General features: G+C 36.0%; 1 protein-coding gene across 4 annotated transcripts in view; it reads left to right on the top strand.

Moving 5' to 3' along the window:
• Nucleotides 1-4,264: 4,264 nt before the first annotated feature.
• The window catches only part of KIF2A (kinesin family member 2A), a 34,376-nt gene continuing 14,679 nt past the window's right edge, over nucleotides 4,265-23,961 (top strand). For 2 of the 4 annotated variants that reach the window (XM_042028279.1, XM_042028276.1), the window contains exons 1-13: nucleotides 4,266-4,390; nucleotides 5,640-5,759; nucleotides 6,365-6,419; nucleotides 8,473-8,595; nucleotides 9,151-9,251; nucleotides 11,661-11,756; nucleotides 12,530-12,584; nucleotides 15,546-15,708; nucleotides 19,034-19,124; nucleotides 19,272-19,335; nucleotides 19,742-19,833; nucleotides 20,071-20,213; nucleotides 20,925-21,129. In XM_042028279.1, coding sequence (XP_041884213.1) covers nucleotides 4,313-4,390; nucleotides 5,640-5,759; nucleotides 6,365-6,419; nucleotides 8,473-8,595; nucleotides 9,151-9,251; nucleotides 11,661-11,756; nucleotides 12,530-12,584; nucleotides 15,546-15,708; nucleotides 19,034-19,124; nucleotides 19,272-19,335; nucleotides 19,742-19,833; nucleotides 20,071-20,213; nucleotides 20,925-21,129 — 1,386 coding nt within the window. In that variant the 5' untranslated portion in view covers nucleotides 4,266-4,312. Of the gene's footprint in view, nucleotides 4,391-5,639; nucleotides 5,760-6,364; nucleotides 6,420-8,472; nucleotides 8,596-9,150; nucleotides 9,252-11,660; nucleotides 11,757-12,529; nucleotides 12,585-15,545; nucleotides 15,709-19,033; nucleotides 19,125-19,271; nucleotides 19,336-19,741; nucleotides 19,834-20,070; nucleotides 20,214-20,924; nucleotides 21,130-23,961 lie in introns of all 4 variants that reach the window. The other 2 variants (XM_042028277.1, XM_042028280.1) reach the window with 2 other exon arrangements.

The following is a 23,961-nucleotide window of genomic DNA, read 5'->3' as shown; positions in this document are numbered from 1 at the left end:
GGCTAGCAAGGCTTAAACTGTATGATGGTCATAATGTAACACTGCTGGGTAGGGTCCTCCTACTGCTTTGGGCGTGGAATGAGAGGATCATAGTGGAAATTTTAAACCTCTCTTCTCTGTAGCCCAATCCAGAGCCTGAGTGTAAATTTTTAATTATTATGGCTCAAAGCTATTTCTAAGATTTCATAAAGCTTTTGCATGAGATATGTGAGCACTATATCTTTTGGGGCAGGCACACTTCAATTATGTGGAAGGGTGGGGAAGAATGCGGTCCAACTCCATGTCTTGAGTCACTTGGGAGAATTCAAAGGAGTTTGTCACATATCAGCCACTGCTGTAGTCCAGACTGTAATTTAGACACCAACTTGTATTTCACACTGATAACTTATGTTTCTGAAAAGTAGTAGGAAGATGAAAGGGCCATGGGTTTAGTATTGATCACTGCTTTTGATTGATCACTGCTTTTTTTGATTGATCACTGCTTCAAAATTGTGGTTTGGAGAAGTTTGGCAGGTAGAAAATGTTCTCTTTGCTTAGAGGTAAGGATCTAAGTACATTTGGTATTTGCAATGAGTTGGCACTGCTACCTAGGCTAGGGGTTAATAAAAATGTTTGATTAGCCCTGGTTATTTGTTTGCACTGCTGTTCCTGAACCTTTTTGTGCACCACTAGCTGCCCTAAGAACTTTTACAGTAGAGGATATTTATATCATATGTCTGTAGATCAGATCAGTATGCTTGCTTCCTTCTGTTTGTCAAATGTTCATCAGATGGCTAGAGAGAAAGGGAATGGTGAGTTGATATTGTAATGTCTGTGTATTTAAGGTAATTGTAAAGTGTTGGTGTCACACACTTTTCTCTCGTATTGGCAGCAGCATTTTTTATGCAGCAGTATTTTCTCGTCAGTAGGAGATTAGTCAGATGTCATGTGCTATATGACGGAACATACTTACCCAAATAATAGCTTTTTCAAATAATTTCTCCATTAGTTTTAGCCCCATAGAATCACAGAATATGCTGAGTTAGAAGGGACCTGTCAGGATCACTAAGTCCAACTCCTGGCCCTGGACAGGACAAGAGCCACAACATGTGCCTGGGAGTTGTTGTCCAAACACATCTTGAACTCAGGCTTGGTGCTGTGACTGCTTCTCTGGGAGCCCTACAGAAATGGAACAACTTCTCAGAAAAAAAATGTTGCTTGTGATCTGAATTCTAATCATGTGAGGAGAGGCACTAGAAATTAAGGAAATGCCAAGTGAAGAGTTGTATCAGCTCTACTTCTTCTGGTTTTAAGGTGTGTGTGAAGATGGTCTTGAATCACTTGTTACTTCTTCAGCTTATAAAGCTGGTTCATGTTTACATGGACATGCTTACATGTCAAATTTTGATACAGCTCTAGAAAGTGCACCAGAAATTAAGGTCATTGCATTGAAACATTCTTGGCAGATTGGCTCTTACACTTCAGCATTTGTAGCTTAGTCTTGCTTTATATGCTAGACGAGGTTTATGCCAGCCTAATTGGTTGTTGGCATTCCTGAATTTCCCAGCTGCTGTATTCAGCTGTGTACTAGAAAAATGTAATGGAATACTGTTTCCAGAGAGCAAGAGGCAATTGTAAAAATGTAAATGCTCTATCTGGCACTTCAGTAGCATGTAAACTTTTAGTAACACAAAGAATTTTTGGGAACAAATAGTATGAGTACCTTGCCAGTTTAAACACTGTAGTGAACATTTTCTGTTTAAGCTCGGAGTATTTGGAAGATGGACATAACTTTTATTTTTGTTAGTATGTGGGGTTTTGTGTTTTTTATTCAGCCCTGACTTTCTTGGCCAGGGAAGGGATGAAATCTGGCACAGAGAGGGAAGATTTATTGTGATTCTTTTGTTAAGGCATGCTGGCTTACTGTGTTTGTTAGAGTGTGGGGTATTTTCTGTTCATTCATCAGCCTGCTTTGATCTCTTTTCACTTGTTATGGCATAGATGAAACCTTTTTTAAATATTACTTGTTCTCTGTCAAAAGTAACAGAGCACAGAAACAGGTAGTAGGACTTACATGATGGCTCTGTGACTAATACAGTGTCACAGGTTTCAGCTGTGAATAGTGGTTTTCTGCAAAACTTTTAAAATTTGGTAATGAACAAAGTATTATTGTAATATTGTATAGAATATGTTTTACTAAACAGATGTTTTCCATACACTGTTTTTCTCTTGATTCTGAATTGACAGCTGGGCCAAGCCTTAAAACAGCAGCAGAAGATCATACCAATGTAAGCTTAAATTCCCAGTTCCCTGAGCTTTTGTGTCCATGTGGCCTGGTCTCAGCACACTTTGCAGAACAGGCAGGAGTGACATTGCTACAGGAAGACAGCAGCTTCTGTTGCTACTTTGCTGAAGGACCATATAGCTTATTGAAACAGTTCTACAACAGTGTTCTTGCACAAAATTAAGTCCTGAGAGGTTATTAAATGCTGAAATATTAATGGAGAGGAGTATTGAGGGTAGCGAGAATGGTGCTCAGGAAGCACAAAGGGAAGGATTTGTTCAGAAAAAGCATGGGTCAGGGAAATAAAAACAAGAGAATGCCAGAGGACAGAAACCAAGTGAAGCAAAAGGGGAGGCTTTTTACTTAGAATGTTAAAAAACTACTTAACCTTCTTTAGTGTGGGAGCAACTGTTATGCTCTGGGCCAGAAGCGTGGAGGCTGTAAATGCATGTATGATGTGTGTTGCCAGCAAGGCGAGTGCTGCGATGCTGCCCAGGGCTGCTGGCTGCTCCGTGAGTTCCCTGAGCACTACACCTCGCCTAAGCTGCAGCTAGGCTCTTCCTCCACACACCGTGTGACAGTACAGGGATTTGCTGTTATCTTCCATGACACTTCCCCATAGACTCTCTTCTTTCTGAGTCTTAACTAGATGTGAATGTTTAGGCAGCCTTTGTAATAAAAGAAATATTAATGGTATACATTTGTTAGTCTCACTGTTAGCTGAGTTAATCTGGGATATCACTCAAGGCTTTTCTTTCTTTCTGTCCCTCTGCAGGCCCTAGAAAGCTTAGACTGTAAAAACCCTTTTTTTGTTTGGTTGGTTGGTTTTTTTTGTTGTTGTTTTTGGAAAACTGTCAAATTGTGACTAAAGTGGCTAAAACAAAAAGTTGAAACAATCAGTGGAGCAGAAAACTAAAAGGGATTTGTGGGGCCAATAGCTTTAGAAAAGAAGAGTAAGTACAAGGCAGAGAAGGCCCAGACTGAAGCATGTGTGCTGATTGTGCTGTATTTCACCCTGAGCAGATGCCCAGCAGCAGCATTTGCACAACTGCTCCAGGATGATCACTCATGCTTTGGGAATTGCGTGTAGTCCTAGGTGGCAGCTTGTGGCAGGTGGAGTAAGGGATTGCTTCTCCATAGTATGGACCCTCATTACAGCAGGGTGTGAGAGGAGAAGTTGCTTTGGACTCGTGTTCTTTAGAAACCTCAGTTCTTGGTACTTTAGGGTAAAGCATGGATGTGAAATCAGTGTGACACTTGGATCTTGATCCTTTTGTGTTGGTGCATGGCTATCCTGCTCTTCCAGTTGCTCTTTTCACTGTGCATAGGACACACAAAAATTGCAGTGTACTACATATTTTAGAAGAAAAATCCTTATTCCTACTGAAGATTTACTAGTTTTATTTTACTCTGTGGGGGCTTGCTTCCTTTGGGTCTTTCATTGGAGAAGTCAATGCAAAAGCACCTTAACTCAAGCTCAGCAGTCAGTGTAAGTAGCTCTTTCTAAAATAATGGTTTGTGTTGTTCCAGGCAGTTTATTTTAGTTGGACTACCACCTGACTGGTGCCTTTAAAAAATATGTATCAGAACACAATTTCAAAGGCCTTAATTTCTGTGTTGAGATGTGTAATGTTGTGTCAGCCTAGAAGGGGAGACAAACAAGCCTTTGTGAAATGCACTTCAGGGGCCTTTAGCACCTGTGGGTATCTTCTGGTACTGGAGTTTTCTGCTCTCAAGGAGAGAGAGTCTAAGTGGTGTGGCTTTCCTGAGGTGTTCTGTTTACTTACCACTCCATTTTCTGTTCATTGTGCTTTTCACTTGGATGCTGACTGTCGTATTAGAGCCTCCGCTGGTGGGTCAGGTCTGAGCCACTTCACAGTGTGTGACCTACAATCACCTTCTATTTATCACCTCATTTTTTTCAACCATCTTCTTCCTACCTCTCTCTATTATGTCTCAGTGCAGGGATGATAATAAGTTCTGGAAATTTTTTCTACCAGTTAATAAACGATCACTTGTATTTGCTTTCTAGGCCGAATTCACCAAGCTATGGTAACATCCCTAAATGAAGATAATGAAAGTGTAACTGTTGAATGGATTGAAAATGGAGATACTAAAGGGAAAGAGGTAAACTTATTTATTTACAATTTTTTAAAAAAATGTGTAATAATCTACGTGAATATTACTTTGGAATTTGCGCTGGAAACAAAAATGAGACATAAATCTTAATTTACTTGATGATTCTTTGGTTACAGACTGTCTTGAACAGGAAGTGTTGAGTAAATTCTGTTTTCTTTGTACCTGAGCTCTGTGTCATAGCTTTTAAGCTGTTCTTATCATCTGTTGATTTTGAACCAGGTTACAAAGGCTGACTTTGTTATCCTATTTTTACAACTAGAAAAATCAAATTTTTAGGAGGGAGAATGACACACAGTTCAGACAGGAAACTGGGAGGAGAGCTAAACTAGACATCGTCTTGTGTTTGTATTCTTGAGGAATTTAACTACCAGTTTGTTTGTTTATTCAGTTGTTCTTGGCAACAATTTTCCAGCCTTGCTTTCCTTATGAAACTGTGTCTTTTTGTGTAACACTTTCCTGCTCCATCTTCCTTTAAATTTTGGACTGTGTTAGCCAGTTTCGGTTTGGAGAAGCATGTCAGAAATAACTACGCTTTACACTTTACTGGTTTTGTGAAAACACAGGAAAAAGAAAAAAAAAGCCATGAGGAAGTCCTGGTGATTCCATCAGCTGAAGACACCCAGAATCTATACAGTACAGAGGTCTTTGAAAGGTCCAGCCAAGAGAAACAGAAGTCTATAGTGACCAAAGCTCTTCAACATTTTTACAAAATCATATTTTTAAGATCTTGCCCCTCCTCCCTTACATTTTATAGCAGTTTGAATTACACTTAATAATACCTGAAAAAAAGAAGCATGATAAATTTCACATGGTTTCAGCTATGGTTTGATTTTTTTTTTTGGTCTTTGTAATTTGTTTCTTTTGCACTGTCTGGGAAATTAAAGATAACTGAAATCTCCTTCTTCTTCTGTTATGGAATGTCTTACATATTTTGCAGTAATTGTCAAATTACCATAATAATACTAGCTACTTTCCTCTTAGTTTGATCACTTTACAAAATTATACTATCTATTGGTCATTTTTAATTCATCCTTCTACTGAATGATGTGTTTTCAAATAATACAAAGACCAAAAATTAGTCTGTTTTTAGTGAACAGAAAATAATTCAGGTCTTAGAATGAACAAATTGTGGGGCAAAACCACTAAATATATTAACTGTTTATTGTCAAACATAACAGGAGATATAGAGAGGATTTATGTTAAGAGTCATTAATGTGTTTTATGCTCTTTTTCACAGATTGATTTAGAGAGCATATTTTCACTTAACCCAGATCTTGCACCTGATGAAGATATTGAACCTGGTCCAGAAACACTACCACCACCTGCTTCATCAGCCAAAGTAAACAAAATTGTGAAGGTTGGTAATATCTATGCAACATGTTCATGACAACTGTACAGTAGCTCTATACATGGTGTTCTGCTCGAATTTGTAACTTTCGTGTCTGTGGTACTGTTTGATAACTGTGTTCCTTTCTTTTTCCTGTAGTGAATAGGGATTTCTAAATTTTTTTAAGAACAGGTTTGGCAGAGAGGGAGTTGGGAACTAATATTTTTGTAACTGAATGTCTTAATGAAAAATATATATAAAAGGTTTTGGAGTTTTCTGAAACAGTACATACAGTTCAATCAGCCTTCACCCCTTCACTTTTACAGAAAGTTTTTTCTGTAGTTGTTTCCATGTTGTACAGTGAGCTGGCCTTCACTTGGAGTGTCATCTGATCAAAGCTGATACTTTCACTTTTGCACTCTTCTGACACACTCTGTTAGAAGTGTGTGCAGGAAATGGGTCAGCTGAAGCAGAGCTCATTGAAACAACTATTTTTCATGGTGCGATTTGGCAGCAATAAGATCTCTATTGTTCATGTGGTGTTATTTTCATTCACTGGAAAGAAGCAGCGGTAGGGCTGCAGTTTATGTTTTCAATAATATGGTGATAAGTAAGAGAGACTTCTTTCTTTATAGAGTCGACGAACTGTGTTACCTTCTAAGAATGACCCTCCTGCCAGAGATAATAGAGGTAAAAGTTATCTCTTTCCATTTCAATGAGGTAAAAAATATGGTAACATTTTAACCTCCTGTTTATCTAGTATTCTTTAATAGTTTTACATTTCTCATTTGGTATGTATGCCTGTGACATGTAAAAGACATGGTATATAATTCCTAGAATTATTCCTATGTATACTTAGGAATTCATACGGTACAAATAATATTTATGTGCAAGTTTAAGCAATATAGCATTATGAAAGTTAAGCTGAATTACCTGAAGGTGCAAAAATTTGAAGATAATTATGCAGCATTAAAACATGCAGGGACTTTTCATATAAGTGTCCTCAGCTTATTTGAATGTTTCAGTATACACAAAGTAGTGCACTTTAAATTCTTAACATTTTCAATTTTTTAACTTTTTTTGTTAACAGGCTGTTGTTTTGTAACAGCCTGTGTGTAAACAGTCATTCAAAGAATACTTAAGTCCTACAGATTTTTCATCACTCTACAGTTAACAGTGAAAAAAACTGAAAAAAATTGCTGAAATACCACAGGAGGATAGGTGAAAAGTATGTATTGGATGAATACAGATATAATGCATCTATAGCATGTGAAAGAATAGTTACTGCTTATTGTTTTCATTTTCTCTCCTATGTTCAGCTTAATTAACTTGTACTGGTGATGGTGATGATGATGATGACTCTTCTTCCAAACATTAATCTACTAATGTTACTCCAGACTAGATTCCAGTCCATCTGTTTAAACTTGGAAAACAAGTGGGCTTGCATATCTTTGCATGTGATCAGACTCTTCTGATTGGGACCACTTTTGCCCTTCTGCCATTTGGCTCTGGGGATATTAAGGAGATTGAAAATACAAGAGTGGTTTGGTTTTTTTCCCTGACCTGGTATGGTTTAAATATGAGATGTCTTACTGATGGACTATCCCACATCCATACATTTTGTCATTTGTAGTAAATTATCTGTTTGGTATGAAATAACCCTGTAACTTGTATTTCAGTAAGTACCATGCCTCTTACTATTCACTGTTGGCCTAAATATTTTTCTTTTTTGGCCTTACAATTCAGCTTTTCTCAGCACACTGTCTTATTTTGTGTAGTCAGTTTGTGCTATAAGGTAGATCTCCTATGATATGTGGAATGATCTGGGCATTTGTCTTGTCTGTCCTGTTCAAAACCAGTTTCTGTAGTTGTTTCCATGTTGTACAGTGAGCTGACCTTCACTTGGAGTGTCATCTCTAGCTGCTGATCAGAGCTGATACCTTCACTTTTGCACTCTTCTGACACACTCTATTAGAAGTGTGTGCAAGAAATGGGCCAGCTGAAGCAGAGCTGATCGAAGCAACTACTTGAAAAACAATTTAAATCATTCATCTGAATCACAGAGGCTTGCATGCTCACCACTCCCACTGCATTCACTGGAAAAAGACATCACAGCTTCTTCAGAAACTGGCATTCTTAGCATAGAATCATCTTAGCATATAGAATCAATGCATAAGTTTAGACATATTGATTGTATCTGTATCCCTTCCAGTACAGAGGCAAAAAGGCTTGTTTCTTCTGCTTACAGATTGTGCTGCACTTCACTGGCTTTAATTTCTAGTGCTTTGCTCCTCCAGAGATTGTAGGCTCAATGGGGTTGGAGCATTTTGTAGAATCTAGTGAGTTTGAAACAGTGGGGCTTCTTTTCTTACTACTTTTTTGGGTGTAACTACAATATAAATAAAATTGAAGCGTTTTATGCTTCAGGACTGTATATCTCCAAGTAAACACTTCATTCTGTGGACATAGTAAGTTGTACTAATTCTGCAGCATTTAAAAATATGCATGTGCAGCATTGGCACTTAATAACTATGTTGTGCTAGTGTACAGCATTAGGATAAAAGGCTGTATACCAGATGTTTTTATTAATAGACTTTCTGTGAGTACAGCTCCTCCTCATCCACAGTAAATTGTTGTGTCTGGAAAGGGGCCTCATTTCAACTCATCTTAACAAAGCATTTCATAAACATGTGGAAAGGTTACTCCTCCATGTCCAGACGAGCTTTGTGCTTCTCCTTTGCAGTGGTTGGTTCTGCGCGTGCACGACCTACTCAGCTTCCCGAGCAGTCTTCCTCCTCTCAACAGAATGGTACTGTTTCAGATATATCTCCAGTTCAAGCTGCAAAAAAGGAATTTGGACCCCCTTGTATGTAAACTGTGTATCAAGGACTCGTTCATTCTGGGCATTACATGTACATTCTCTTGGATTATGTTGTTATCCATAAATGACAACTAGTCTACACACTCAGTTGTCAGCTTCCTTGAGGAGCTTTAACAGAAAGCTGTGGCTAAACAAATTCATTTTTGTCATAATTGTACTAGTATTTGGAATTTGTTTTTCCTTTATTTTCTTTTAACCATAGTGGTGTGTTTATCTTCTTTTTTTGTTTTTTTAATTTTTTTAAAAATTTTGCCTGGGCTTACTTTTATTTCAAACCAAGAGATCACATGTATCTGTCCAAATATATTTTCAAGGTCATATATTTTTGTTTGTGTAATTATTGTCCCATTCTCATGACATTTTTTCTAATAAATTTTACACATTTTAGAAATTTAAATGCCGTAATGATTCTATACTAATACAGATTTGCTTGAAGATATAGTTGATAGTTGATGCATTCTAATTATTGATACATTAATTAAATTGAAGTTTACAGTGTAAATACAGAAAATATTTTAAAATTGCGTCTTTTTCTTTAAGCACGTAGAAAATCTAACTGTGTAAAAGAGGTAGAAAAATTGCAAGAGAAGCGTGAAAAAAGAAGGTTACAGCAGCAGGAACTTAGAGAAAAAAGAGCTCAGGTTAGTATTTTTAGCTCAACTGGAAATCACATGTCAGCAAGAGAAGTTTGCAAAATCATTGTGCTTTTTTCAGTGTTCAAGAATTTTTATGAATTGTGATAATCTTGAAATTAAATATTTTCATTCTGTATACAGGTTTGACAAATATTTTGGTGTTTGGTAGCCTTGCTCTCATAACTACTACTTTAGATGGTTTTCTCCCTCTTTTTCTTCCTACAGAAATCATTGCTTTCAATTGCTGTCTTGCTGCATGTTCTTCAGAGAACAAATACTGATGATAGCTATTTCTTAGGGAAAATATATTTTTGACAGTAACCAACCTTTTGACTTTTAGAGAGGTCTGTTATTCTACAGGAGGTAATACGAGATTATGACAAATTGTTCTTTATGATCTTTGATGCTTTATAGATCTACTTGAGGGTCAAGTTTTAACAGTGACTTTTAATGTTTCTTTCCTTAAACTAGTCTATATATTTATAATTTCATCATGCAAGCAGCTTGTCAGACAGTTGTTTAAAACTTGTATGAAAGAAATGAAGTTGCTAATCCTTTGAGAAAAATGTCTTAATATTAAATGACTTTCTGTCACAATGGTGTAAAAGCTTTAGCAAAACTAGGAGTGTAATCTTGTTGGCAGCCCTGTGCTTATGTGTTAGTCTCTAAAGACATAGTACCAATCTGCTGCTGACATGAGCATTACCATGATCAAGTAAATCATTCATACAATTTACTTTTCATGGTTTAATGATGTTTCCAAGTTGATCTAAAATCACCTATGTTGAATTTGTGTTTTATAATTTACATCGTTTACACAAAACATTAATATGTCTTCATGGGTAAGGAATGACCATTTTAGGCTTTATGTATTAAAATACTTGGAAATGGTGTTAGTTGTAAAATTTTCTTTTTATTTCTCCTGTGAACACTCCTTTTGCATCTGAGTCTTAAACTTCTGTATGGATAGGTTGTTGTGAAATGCAGCAATAATTCACCAAGCTCTGACTTCTAGTATGCAAGACCTTTAAACAGGGCTTGAAGAATATTAGGTAAATGCTTTCTCTGTGATAAGCAATACTCTTTTCTGAATGTTACAAAGAAACATTTTGTGAAGACTTACTGTCAGCAGCTTTTAGTTCACTGTAGTCAGAGTGAATGACATCAAGGTACAGTCAGCTTCTGATTACCAGGGCAGTTTTTTCTGAGGTGAGGATTGGCTGTGTCACAAATACAAAGAATGAGCTGGCTCCCTTTCAGCTTAGTAACCCCAATCCAGTGCTTTCTGAGAGTGCCTACACTGTGTTCACAGCCAGCTGTGATTCAGAAGTTTTGTATCATGTGGGGGTAGCCATGCAAAACATAGTAGGGTGTGAGCACCAGAGTTGTCTGTGTTTGGCATCAGCAGCATGTCCTGAAGTGTTGCAGAACATGTATTTGCAAGGAGAAGTGATGGGAAGTTGTTAAATCAGTTCTTCAGAGAACAGGGTAGGCTCAGGCTCAGCTTAGTGGTGCTCTATGCATGGCCTCTTACATGTCATTTCACTCTGGTACTGATGGCTCTAGGTTTAAGCATGGGTTGTGTTCTGAGCCTGTGTTGTGGGGTCAGCTGTCCTGGCTGTGTTGGCCACCTTGCTGGTGGGGTTGGGTGAGGACCAAGAAAGGACTTTGCTGTGTAAATGCTGCTCAGGAATAGCTAAAACATCCATGTATTATCAACCCTGTTTCCAGCACAAATCCAAAACAGTGCTGTATACCACATCCTTCTATGGAGAAAATTAACTCTATCTCATCCAAAATCCTCACAGCCTGGATGCAGCCTATTGAGTATCCTTGGGATTGCTTCTGCTTTGCTGGGGATCTGGGACCACCCTTGGAAGAATTTGTAATGCATCCAAGTATCTGTGTAAATTAACACAGAACCAATAGTTAGGACCAAGCTACTTTAACTGATTTGTATCCAGCAAGATTGTGTTTAGAGCAGCTAGGACTCCTGCACTGTCCTCTGTGGTGTGTGTTGTACCTGTGTAGTGGAGTATCTGTGCGTCTGTCAGAGTGCCATATCTGATTAGGTGTTGACTGTATGTTTCTTCAGTATGAAGTTCTGGCAAAGGCAGCAGTAATTTCTCTTTCTTGAGTAGACTATTAGTGAGTCCTCAATTAAAAAGTATTTTCTATTATATGCCAACCAAGAGCATGACATTGGAAGGATTTAGCTGTTTCCTTTATCGTCAGTAAATTAACTACATCAGAGTGGAAAAAGGCATTAACCTTATGTTAAACTTGCAAGAGACATTTCTGATGTTTTGCAGAAAAAGTAAGATTTCAGTTAATGTGTATTTTTCTTACAGATTATTAATTTAGGCTTTTTCTGGAAACAAAAAGTATAATAGAAATTCTGTTGCTTTTTCTTAGGATGTTGATGCAACAAACCCAAATTATGAAATTATGTGTATGATAAGAGATTTCAGGGGAAGTTTGGATTATAGACCACTGACAACTGCAGATCCTGTAAGTATGCCAGCAACATGGAAATGTGATATCCTTCTGTGTTTTTGCTGTATGTTTTCATCTTTTTTCAATGTATACTTCTGTCTATTAATGTGAAAAGTAGGTATTTTAATATACATTAGTATTCAGTATAACATGAGTTTATTTTTTCAGAAATTTGTTGACATTGAAATGAGTAGGTTTTGGAAGTCCTAATTTACTGAACTACTGTTGTTTAAGTATCTTTTTACTATTAAATAATGCCAATATGTACTAAGTAGTTACTCAGCCTTTGTATGATAAAATTTTCCTGGGATACTGGGGGATGTGCACACAAAACCATGAAACTTTTTTGAAAAGCCCTTTTCAGCATAATGATTAATATTTGATCTTTAAAGGTGATGTGGTCTTCTGGTTTACAGACAAGTCTGAGGAGAAGAATCCTTAAATGATGAAGACTGTCAGATTCTATGGAAATCAGAGAATGTGACAATTTCTGTCAATAGCATATCTACCCTGTTAAAGCTGGATTTGCTTGCAATAGTCCTAATACCACGTGTTGCTCTGTAGGATTAGATCACTGTCTGCAGAGAGTTTTCTAATGTCTGGTTCTCCCTTTTGGGTTCTAGGCTACTGTGCAGACATAAGGGGCTTTTACATGCTCACATGACTCACTGTCTTAGAAATTTCTTTTTGTTTAAATGATTGGTTATTTAACTCAAAAAGAGACGTCAAAGTTAAATATTTTGTAACTGGAATTGGGGTATAGTTCACTAAATGACTTTCCTTTGCAGATTGATGAGCACAGGATTTGTGTTTGTGTACGAAAACGACCGCTCAATAAAAAAGGTATGATCACTGAAGGTTTTGTTGATTTGTTTATCTGAAAAGCTGGTTCTGGTAGTAACATTTTTTGTGTTAAACAACTCAAGAAATACTGATCAAAGGTGAAACTCTTATATATAAGACAATATTGTGACAGACCTAGAAAATTTGTAGACTCATCATAACCTGCATAGCGATGGGGAGAAAAGTAGTTTAGCTACCACAATTTTATGTATTAGGAGCTAAGGCACAGGGAGAGTGCGGTTTTTTCCCAAGGTCATCTAGGATGTATTTAGTTGATCTGGAAATGAATTCTACTCTAATTCCTTCAGTAGTCTTACATTGTGTTAGGATCACTGTTATTTTAAAGTATCCTTCAAGTGATCTCCTGAGAAGTGAGTTACACAGTGAAAACTTTCATACATGTTTTTGTACATATATTTTTATACTTTCAAGTGGTCTTGAATCAGACATTAAGGAAGTGTCTTATGACATGGTAGGTCATGCCTAAACATGTTCAAGACATCCTCACAGGGCTAATGGATTACAGACAAACAGAAAACTTGTACACCCTGGAGTTACTGCTCTGGGCTGGCAAAGTTACCCTAGAGCGTATCAAATGCCACTAAAGAGCTGTTAGGTACTAAAAGAACTCCTGAATGACTTTTTTTTAAATGTGATGAGTGTTAGAACTATTTTTCTTACTGCGTGCTCATCAGACTGGAGTCTGTATTCGAAAAAACCCAAAACCAAACAACAAAAAGCTGTTCAGCTTTCAACTCCAGTTAAATCCCAATCTTCCTAGGAAGTTCTTTACTGTCAGTGGGAATTTAGGAACACAAATGGCTACTGAATTGCAGCCCGTGTGAATCCAGTGTTGCAAGATGTTTCTCTCCTTCTCTTTCTCTTATATTCTGTTCAGCTGAAGGACTCAAAAGAGCATCAGTCTGATGGTGAGGCAACTTGGGATGCCATTTATTGTTTTTATACTGTCAAAACTACACATTTAGGATTATCTGAAGCATATCCAGAGGAAAATGGGAAAAATGTTTTCCCTTTTCCCATACATATGTTGATATCAGTATATAGTTAGGTTTTGTCTTATTTTTCTCCTTCACATTGCTGCTTCTATTTTTTTTTTCATTTTTACTTTTACTGTTGGGAAAAATGTCACTTTCTACCTGTGCTGAAGGTGGACAAAGTGAAATTGCAGTAAATGAAAACAAATTGTTATGGGACATTAATTGGGATTCAGAAGTAGGATTGGATTTTGTGAAAGTGGCGTATCTTAGGTATTAGTGGTTGGGAGCTATTAAAAAAGTAGATCAGAGGTGTTTGTAGAAAGATGAATATCTAAGTAAAAATGAGGTTGATACTAAAGCCATTTTGCATTTTTAAGAATAAACTGCTGTAAAAAAGGTGTTAACTAAATAATCTATGGAGGGGATGATAATCTAGTACCCACATGATACAATCTCAGTTCATAAGAAACAATATTTCTCATAAAATCATAGAAAAGTATAAAAGAATTAAGGATACTAGACTGTTGCCCTATGAATAAAAGAAATAAAATTAATTTGTTTTGTCATCTCACAAATGCAGAATTATGACCAAAAACATTAGGTGTTCTCAGCACCAATTTTTCTGCAGATTGACTTTGCAGGAAGTAGGTGTTCAGAGTGACACCTTAAGATTTTAGTTCAGTGACATGAATTTATAATTGTGAAACGTGTGGTGGGTTTCAGAGACACTATTCCTAATTTTCATCAGCAAGGAATGCAGGTTCTCATACCAAATAGCTGGCAGGAAGTAAATGTCTTATTCCAAACAATTGTTAAAGAAAAATCCTTTTCTGACTGGTTAAACTAAAAAGTTTTTGCTGCAAAGAATTGTCCATCATACATTTCTTTTTGTCACTGTTCCTTACTTTTTGTCTGTGATTACTGCAGAATAATTGCATTTTATTTTACTGCAGTGCAGTTGAAAAATTGATTATACTGTGACTGGAATGTGTGTTTCCATTGGTGTGTAATGTAATGCAATGGTAACCATTGTACTGTTTGATCAGGATGTTAACTTGTGAAAAGGTTTCTATCTGGTTGTATAAAGTCACATCAAATTCTTGAACTGCATGCCTTAAGAAATTTTACATAGAAATGCAAGTAGGACACATTAGTGAATCCCAACTGTACACACGAAGGGTCTTTACTTTTGTGCATATTATGGATCACTGGGTTCTGTGTTTTGCTGACTCATATATCATACAACAATTAGCAGTAAATTGCAGTGCTGTATAGTAATTACAATCTGAGATTTCACTGTTGAAGTCACAGAGGTAGGAAGGATCATTATAATTTTCAGCTTTTTCTGCTTACAAGGTAATCTTCAGAAAGGATTTTACTTTAGAGGAATTATATATTAAAGATATGTACTGTAGGTTCCAGGAGGAGTACACAAATTAAGATGTCTGTGAGGAATGAAAGTGAAATTTAAAGAAAATATATAGATAAAAATTTAAAATAAAACATATTATCATAAGAATGGTAATTTTGTTGTGTTTTCAGTCGAAGCAGTATAGTACTGGCATCTAGTTTCTCCACTACAGAAGGTATTTATAAAAACTGAAAGGATTCTTACAGTAAGCTGTAAGACTTTATAGTCGCTGAGTAATAAGACCTCAAATCCATGAAAAGTGTTATAGAAGACATAATGTGTTACAATGATAGTGCTGTAGTTAATGATCATAGTCTTTCTAAACAGTTTTTACCTCTCTTTAATTTCTATCAATTGGTAGGATAGGATGAATAGACTTCCAAAATGAAATCTCTTCTGTAGCAGATTTCTATCTAGGCATCAGAAGCCCTAATCCATTGCAGTGTTGTTACTTGGAGGAGCTGTGTTATCTGAGATAAGAGTGTAAACAAGGGGATAATGTAAAAATAATGATGTGTTGTTAGTTAAATATATATTTCACTTATTTTATAGAAACTTTAATGAAAGACCTTGATGTAATAACAATTCCTAGTAAAGATGTTGTGATGGTACATGAACCAAAACAAAAGGTGGATTTGACAAGGTACCTAGAAAACCAAACTTTTCGTTTTGATTATGCCTTTGATGACACGGCTCCTAATGAAATGGTTTACAGGTATGTGTATATGCTTTTATTTGGTGAATCTTTTTTGTCGTGTTTTTTCCATGCTAATAACTGTCACACTTAACCTTGGTCATAGACTTTCTTCTTACTATCTGTGTTACCAGATGGTATATTGCTACCTCCATTCTTTTACCTGTTTACTTTTGTTTTAACTCTTTATCCCTAATTCTTCGCCTGCAATGTCATCTCCACCTCTGTGACCTCAGTCCTGCTCCCAATCCTTCTCCAAGCCCTGCTGCTTTCCAGGCTCTTGCAAGTATTGCCTGCCTCCTCAGCTGCTGATTACGTGAGCCACATAATGAGTTCTCCATCTGCTTCCGGGTTATTGTCTTATTTAGTGTGTGTGCAGCACCTGAGAAGCCTGAGTCGTGGCTTTTGGTCATCAGGAAACCTGGAAGAAAAGGAGAGCCCTAGAACCAAAGAGCTTGCAGTTTGAATATAGGATAATTAAGAGATGGAAACAAATCAGTAGAGGGTGAGAAAAGAGTTCAAATAAAGTGAGTGAGTTTATATTGCAGTATTGCCGAGGTACCTGAGCTAACTTACCTTCTGGAAGCAATCTGGCTGATATAACATGGAAGTGTATGGAGCTAAGTTATCTTGCTGAAAATGCCAAATCTTCCTAATTTAAAAACCAACAGCAACAGACACATATCCACTTTTAGGCCCAAGGTAATTGGATCTTCATTTTGTTGTTTGCTCTTCTGTTTCATTTCCACTGTTGGTACAGAATAATTCACACAGCATTTTTAAAAGCATGTTTAGATTTAACTATTTCCCTTGAACAAGTAAATAAATGAAGTACATACGGTTGAGGTACAACGGCAGGGTTAGACACTGTGACATAATCTTGGTCAAAATCTTGGTATGCATCTAAATACTGTGAAGCTTTTTGCAGGGAATATTGATAATAAAAAGAAATTTGGTGAAGATAATTTTTCTTATGCTTGGGAACTGCTTCCCATAGTCTTAAAGAGTATTGACAGAGAAATATCTTAATTCTTGTTTTTAATCCAGAACTAGGAAGTAAGTGAAAGTTAGGATCATGACCTCATTGATAGTGGATAACAAAAAAATCATAGTAAAAGAATTCTTAAAAAGTTGTGAAAATAAAAACTTCTGTCTTATGCTTGTTATAATTAGAGAAGGGGGTGAAAGGAAAATCTTATAAACCTAACACTAACAAAAGAGTTCTAAACAGCAAAGCTGTGTCCTTAGAGATTTCTGTCTCTGCTGGTTGTCTGCTAGTAGCATCTTTCCTTTCCTTGATACTGAAGAGCTGTGGGAGAGCTTGCTGATTCATGATGCATGAAATAATTCTCTTGCTTGACAATCCATTCTTCTAATCTCCCTCCTTTCTTTATTTATCTGTGTGAACATAATGTTTAAATGTGAGAGGTGGCTTTGGTATACAGTTGTATTTTTGTGCTGAGTTTTTTCAGCTTTTTTTATTAGTTATGTAATATATTAATGGCAATATAGCAATATATTTTAAGATTATTGTATTCATACTGAAACAGTGAATCTCTAGTCTTTCTCCCTCTCCCTTATATGGCATAATAATGATTTTTTCTTGAAGGGTAGTCTGCTTTAAGGTCTCCTGTAATAATAGAAGTAAGAGCAAGATGGGTATCATGCTGTGCTCTCACCAGAGCCTCAGGGTCATACTGAGGAAAAAAATGTTGTGTCAAGATGCTCCAGTTTTCTCCAATATGCTAAATTTACTGTATGTCTATACTGAAAAAATGTTGTTCAGTCCAAGGTAGAAAAATACTGCTCTATTATTACTACTACTACTGCCATTAATACCATTATTACTACTGTTATTATTTTGCTTAACCTGTATTTTAAGTATTTTTAATCCATGAGGCACAGCCCTGAGTTGCAAATTTTTGTTAATATTAAAGAACCCTCACTAGTTGGAATGGGTATGCCTTGGGAGTTTTAAAGGAGAACCAGTTTACATTTCTGAAGGACCAAGATTACAAATAAAATTTCTGGTAAAAGTAAAGTTGGACTCTTTCAACATACTCATTTGGAGTTGTGAATCCTTTACAAAAACTTTTTTAGATATGTTTATATTTTGTCTTACTTTAAAATAGATACCTTTAAGTCCCTTTTTAATAAATCAGTAAAATAAATAGTTTGAAATTCAATCAAACAGAAGTAATGGAGTGTGCTTCTAAGATGGATAGACTGTCAATTTTAAAATTTTTATGTATAGAAAGAACAAACATCAAAATATGGGAATATCCTCTTGGGAAGACAGGACGTACATACTTAGAAGAAGCAAAGAAAGAAAGACTAAGGCTGTTCAGGAATCATCTAGTATATTCTTGATGAAAATTCACGATTCAGCTAACATAGATTCTTTACATAACCCTGGGTTGCTGCTGAATGGCTCAGTCTAGCCCATATTATTTTTGTAAGTGATGTTGTGTTTGAAAGCAGAGTGAAAGAAGGTTGGAGCATCTCAGTGTTTCTGTAATTAATTTTTTCTTTTGTTGGTCACTTATAGGTAATTTATGTGTAAACAACTGGAAAAAGTTTGGAAAGAGTTTTGCAGAGAGACTTTCTCTATGTGTAACTCTCCATTAGTTTACCCTTTGCCTTTGGAGTGTACAGGGAAATAATGGTGATAAGCAGCTGAAGTAGGAACAATAACTCTTTGTTTCTTAAAGTAAAAATTAATTCTCTAAAAAAAGAAATGATACTTCAGAAAATATTTTTGACACAGCAAATAGTGCCTCAGGGATAACTGGATTTTTTCATTCTTAAGAGCTTGGTTATCCATTATCTTGAGCCCTTTTTTAATGTATGCATGTTCTCAATTTGAGATGTGCAATGTTGTTTTGGCTGCTTATCTTTCAAATTTAATCTTGAAAGTTGATTTGGGGAGAAAAAAAAAACCTACAGCAGAATTTTAGTATTGACAAAACTCCTGTCTGCTACACTGTCATACTTCAATATCTTATTCTGGCATCTTTAGGAAGCTCCAGACTCCATTTAGTAAACTGTGGGGTGTTGGATTATTAAAAAAAGGAAATCATTGTTTTGGGGTTTAAAGAAGAGTAATACTGTTGCAAAATGAATGAGAGAGATTTTGTAGCTTACGATGGTTTGGAAAATTCTAATACCTTAGAGCTGGTAGTCTCCTTACTTCAGAAAGTAAAGTAAGAATGTCCTTTGACCTCTCAAAGTATAGGATATAAAGTATCTATTTTGTAACTTTTGGCCTTATCATTTTAATTTTCCTTGTCGTAGTGGCATCTTAAAGTACTTCAGTTTCTTAAGTACAGATTTTTTTGCATTTAAGGTTTACAGCTCGACCATTAGTGGAGACCATATTTGAAAGGGGAATGGCCACTTGTTTTGCATATGGACAAACAGGCAGTGGAAAAACCCATGTAAGTAGTTCTACAAGTCAGCAATACTCTTTTTTTGTAAATGACATACTTAAATGAGTTCTAATAAAACAGAAATATGTAAACTACAGTTCTGTGATTTTTATGGTGCTTTCCTTTTCTCCTTTGTTTTTATTTTATTTAATTTAGACTATGGGTGGCGACTTTTCAGGAAAGAACCAAGATTGTTCTAAAGGCATATATGCACTTGCAGGTGAGACTTCATTGATCAGTTGGCTTCGGGCAGATCAGTTGAGATCTATAAATTTTCTACTCTTTGTCATACAAATATAACAGTTTACCTACTTTACATTACAGTGGAGCCTTGATAACATCAAAAGTTGTTCCTAGATGTGTATCCTTTGCACAATAATGTAAATATAGATTACTTAACAAAAATGCAGTAACAGATGATGTAAGTTTATAATTTTGGTGTCTTCTGCATCTTCCAGTGTAATGTGGCAATTTAGACTGTGTTGTTTTAGACTTGGTTGACTGACCCTATCTGTCATTCTTGGAAAATATGAGATGCTGTAAAACAGACTGTTACACATGAATGAATCTTCACTAAATGAAAACACATGATGAGATTACTTTTTATTCTGGAAATGTATTCACAGCTCGAGATGTCTTTCTAATGCTAAAGAAGCCAAACTATAAGAAGTTAGAACTTCAAGTATATGCAACATTTTTTGAGATCTACAGTGGTAAGGTCAGTACTTGGTCTTTTTCTAAGAGGGAATTTCTTATACATAAGATTTTGAGTTTGTCACATAAAAGATTTTTTTTTTCCTCTTTGTATTAAAAGCTGAATTTCAAAGAATTCTTTACATTTCCCTTCCAATCGTGTATTTCCATGGAATGTTTTGCATTATTTGAAATGGAATTTGAAACAGGGATTTTTTTAAAAACTGCTCTTTTAACTATTCTGTTTTCCTCCTTCCCTAAGGTTTTTGACTTGTTGAACAGGAAGACAAAATTAAGAGTGTTAGAAGATGGTAAACAGCAAGTCCAGGTGGTGGGATTACAGGAGCGGGAAGTCAAATGTGTTGAAGACGTGTTGAAGCTTATTGAAGTGGGAAACAGCTGCAGGTATCTTCCATAGCTTACACCAGTTTTTCATTGTACGTTAAAAAATCACAACAAGATTTTTTGGGAGTATCTTTGTTTGGTATTTAATATGCAATGGATTTTTTGATGATGTCTGCAATAAGGAATCTACCTGTGTTTTAAATGGAAACATTTAGAGTTCTCTGTCTCCTAAAGAGAAATAACTGATTTTTCAGGAGGATGTGAATTGCATGCATTATGTAAGCAGCTTACTGACTTAAATTCACATCATTTAAAAACTGGACTGCTGCCAGGTTCTTCATCTGTAAAAGGCCTTGATGTGTACTGGCAGAGGTTAAGCACTTTTTTTTTTTTTTTTAAGACTTCAGCTTCATTGTTTTTAAAATTAGCCTTGAGCATGGACTGCTGCATGATCAGATAAAAGTGCCATCAGCATTTTTTGTGTAAACTCTCTGATAATCTGAAATATATGAAGATAAAATTTTAAAAGGCAAGCAAAATGTTACTAACCTTCCATTTCTTTCAAAGAGATGGAAAAAGAGGCATAATTGTACTATGTATATCCAATTATTAGGGTTCTATGTCTAGTGTCCACAAGAGTGTTAGACGTGCTGTCAACATGTAAGAAAATACAGGAACCTGGCCTGAAAAACCTGTCATTGTGAGGTTAGTGTTTAATATGTATGGTCCTCCAGTGGTTAATATCTTTCCCTGCTCTTCTCTTGTTTAAAGGACATCTGGCCAGACATCTGCAAATGCACACTCATCTCGAAGCCATGCAGTGTTTCAGATTATTCTCAGAAGGAAAGGGAAATTGCATGGTAAATTTTCTCTGATTGATTTGGCTGGCAATGAAAGAGGAGCAGATACTTCGAGTGCAGATAGGCAGACTCGACTGGAAGGTGCAGAAATTAACAAGAGCCTTTTAGCACTCAAGGTAACTGATAATGTTTCTATTGCCCTTGAGTAGGTGGAAGCCTACATATAATAGCAGTGACAAGTAAAATTAGTGTTTTTGCAGGCTTTGCTTGTCTACATTGTCTACTGATATGACAGATAAAACAGTGTATTGATTTTTCCTCTCCATGCCTGAGGGAACACTTAGTAAGTCCCAAGTAGAAACAATGCAGAAACATTGAGCTATCAACTTACATGTAGTTTTTGTAAAATAAAATCAAAACACCCCACCATAACCAACCAACCAACTGAAAAACAGAACAAAACCCCCAAACAAACGAAACAGAAAATACCCCAAATAAAACAACTTCACAAGTCCCCAGTGGTTGAATTTGCAGACATTTCTGATATATATCTGAAATAGGAAAGCAAATTAGTTACTTAGGTACTCAAAATATGAAGTACTAACAGGAAATATTCTTACTGATCTCACTATTTATTTCCCTTTTAAATAAAAAATAAAACTACACTGACAACATATTTACTGCTGTAAATATATTGACTATAGCATAGCAACAGCAACATGTCCAGAAAAACTAGCAAATAATTAAAATAAACCTTGAAAGGTGAAATCCATTTTTGACAACTCTTCTTCATAGCAAATTGTCTGACACAGTCACTTTACAGATTTTCATACATCGGTCCAGGACATATAAACAGAGCTAAGAAATACTACTTAAATATTCATCTGCCTTTTTTGTATGATGTTTTATGGTGCTTAGAAAAGGTTCAGTCTGAATAGGGAAAGTAATTTTTTGATTTCAAACTGGAGAAACAGTAATTGTGAATGTCTGAGAATTTATTTCTGGTTTTGGTTAGTTTTGCTTAGGTTTACTACTCTCAGCACCAACACTGGTTTTATATAAAAAATCTGAACCCCAAGATCACTGTGGTTACTTTTTTATTCCCAATATAAACTTGGGAGAAAACTGGCATCTGACTGAACAGATCTCACAACACACCACAAAATAGTGATGTATAATGTGTCATTACAAATTTGTATGGCATGTTGAAAAACTGGAAGCAGCAGTTCCAAAACTGTGGCCTATTCTGATTTAGCATCAAAGAAAGCAATGCAGGGACCATTGGGTTGATGTTACTTCTAGTTTCCAAATGTAATTGAATAAAGCTATCTTGTTTTGGGGGTTTGGTTTTTGGTTTTTTTTCGAGTTTATTTATTTTGTTCTGGATAGTGCTCATACAACATATTTGGTTAATTTTTATACAACTTGTCTTTTTGATTATAGCAAAAGGTTCTGCTGCTGCTGTACCAGTGATTTTCATCCAAATTGTATGGGGGAGGGGGAAATAAAAAGAAATCGAGGTCTTTCAGAGGTCTAAAAGGTGGTACAAAAAGATAGAAGTTTCTCAGTGATACGTTTTCCATTTTTCATCTCTTGCCAAAAGCATTACACAGCCTTTTCCATTTGTATTCAGGAGCCATGAAGTTATTTTCAAGTTCCAATTAAACTTGTATGTTCTGACAAAATGGTCTTTGTTGCCAATCCAAGATTTGCTCTTTCCATCTGTATATCAGTCCTGTGTTAACCTGTTCAGGATTTTGGCACGGGAAGTTGTTTGTATAATGTCTTTACATGGAAGTAGTGTGGTCATTTTGTTACCTGGTTTTCAGAGCTGTAATGAAAACCAAAAGTAGTTTAAAACTGTTTCAAATTTAGAAGTTGCTGGTGTCTTTCTATAATCTTTTACTAATAAGGAGATAAGCCAATTCTAATTTTTCAGGAGTAAGCAAACTAAAAACCATTATAGTAAATTAAAATATCTTAATTAAACTTGCTGATTGCCGTATCAGTAATTCAACATAGGACGTGTCTGCAGCTGGAGGATTAGTTGAATTTCTGTAGAATTATTCATGTAACACCGAGGCCATTCCATCTATTAGTGCAGCTAAAAGCAAAGCTCTAATTTGAAAAACATTTGAAGTGTGGTTGGTTGTAGAAGTTCTGTGTGTAGATTTGTTAGAAGTGCACCAAGGAAGCCTTCCATCTGAAGAGATGTCTGTTAAGGCAAAGGCAGAATCTGGAATTAACAGTCAAAATATTATGATGACAACAAAATTTAAAATTAAAATTTCTTGGCTTATTAGACAATCTTAGAGTGCTGAGTGGACAGAACTGATGGTTAGATTAATGGTATCTTGGTTTGCACTGTTGTACTTCGTTGCTGCTGTAACTTCTGTAGTAATTATATCTATACAGTATTGCTCATTGGAACCAAATCAGTTGCAAATATTAGTGTAGCCTCTTGCCTCTGTGAATGGAAGAGAAGATCTTATCCCTGTTTCTTCACATAAAGAGTATTTTAGAACAGGGAACTACCTTACGTTTTCAAGTGTCTTCCAATGCTAAGTAGAGAGCTTGCTTCCAGTAGAGAGCTGTGCCTGCTTGGTTTGTGACTTGTGGAAGCTTTCAGAAAGTTTGTTTTCTTCTAAGCTGTAAAGAAAGACAGTAGTAGAGTCAGAATCAAAGCCGCTGCTTTTAACTGATACAGTTAACCCATGTCCCTGTCCATACTGCTGCTGCTGGCAGAGGTTGTATGTCATTCAGGCTTTTGTAGCTGATAATCAGGAATAATTTTAAGCCTGAACATTTCACATCAACACTGTTTAGTTTTATTGTTGGATACAATAGATGTAAGCAATTTGGATGGCATCGAGACAGTTTTTAGGCTTCTAATCCTTTTTAAATTCCTTCCTCTCTACTGAGCTTAATGAGAGGTAGAAGCCTAACACTTATTGAATCCAACCTTCAGTGGTAAATTTTAATGATATTTTTGGGGGAGACCATCAAAT

The sequence above is a fragment of the Corvus kubaryi genome, unplaced genomic scaffold, assembly GCF_017639235.1.
Source record: "Corvus kubaryi isolate FWS band 111438036 unplaced genomic scaffold, C.kubaryi_AGA036_p1.0 37308, whole genome shotgun sequence".
NCBI lineage: Eukaryota > Metazoa > Chordata > Aves > Passeriformes > Corvidae > Corvus > Corvus kubaryi.
Note: the sequence above shows the minus strand (reverse complement) of the source record. Positions and strands in the feature narration are given on the sequence as shown.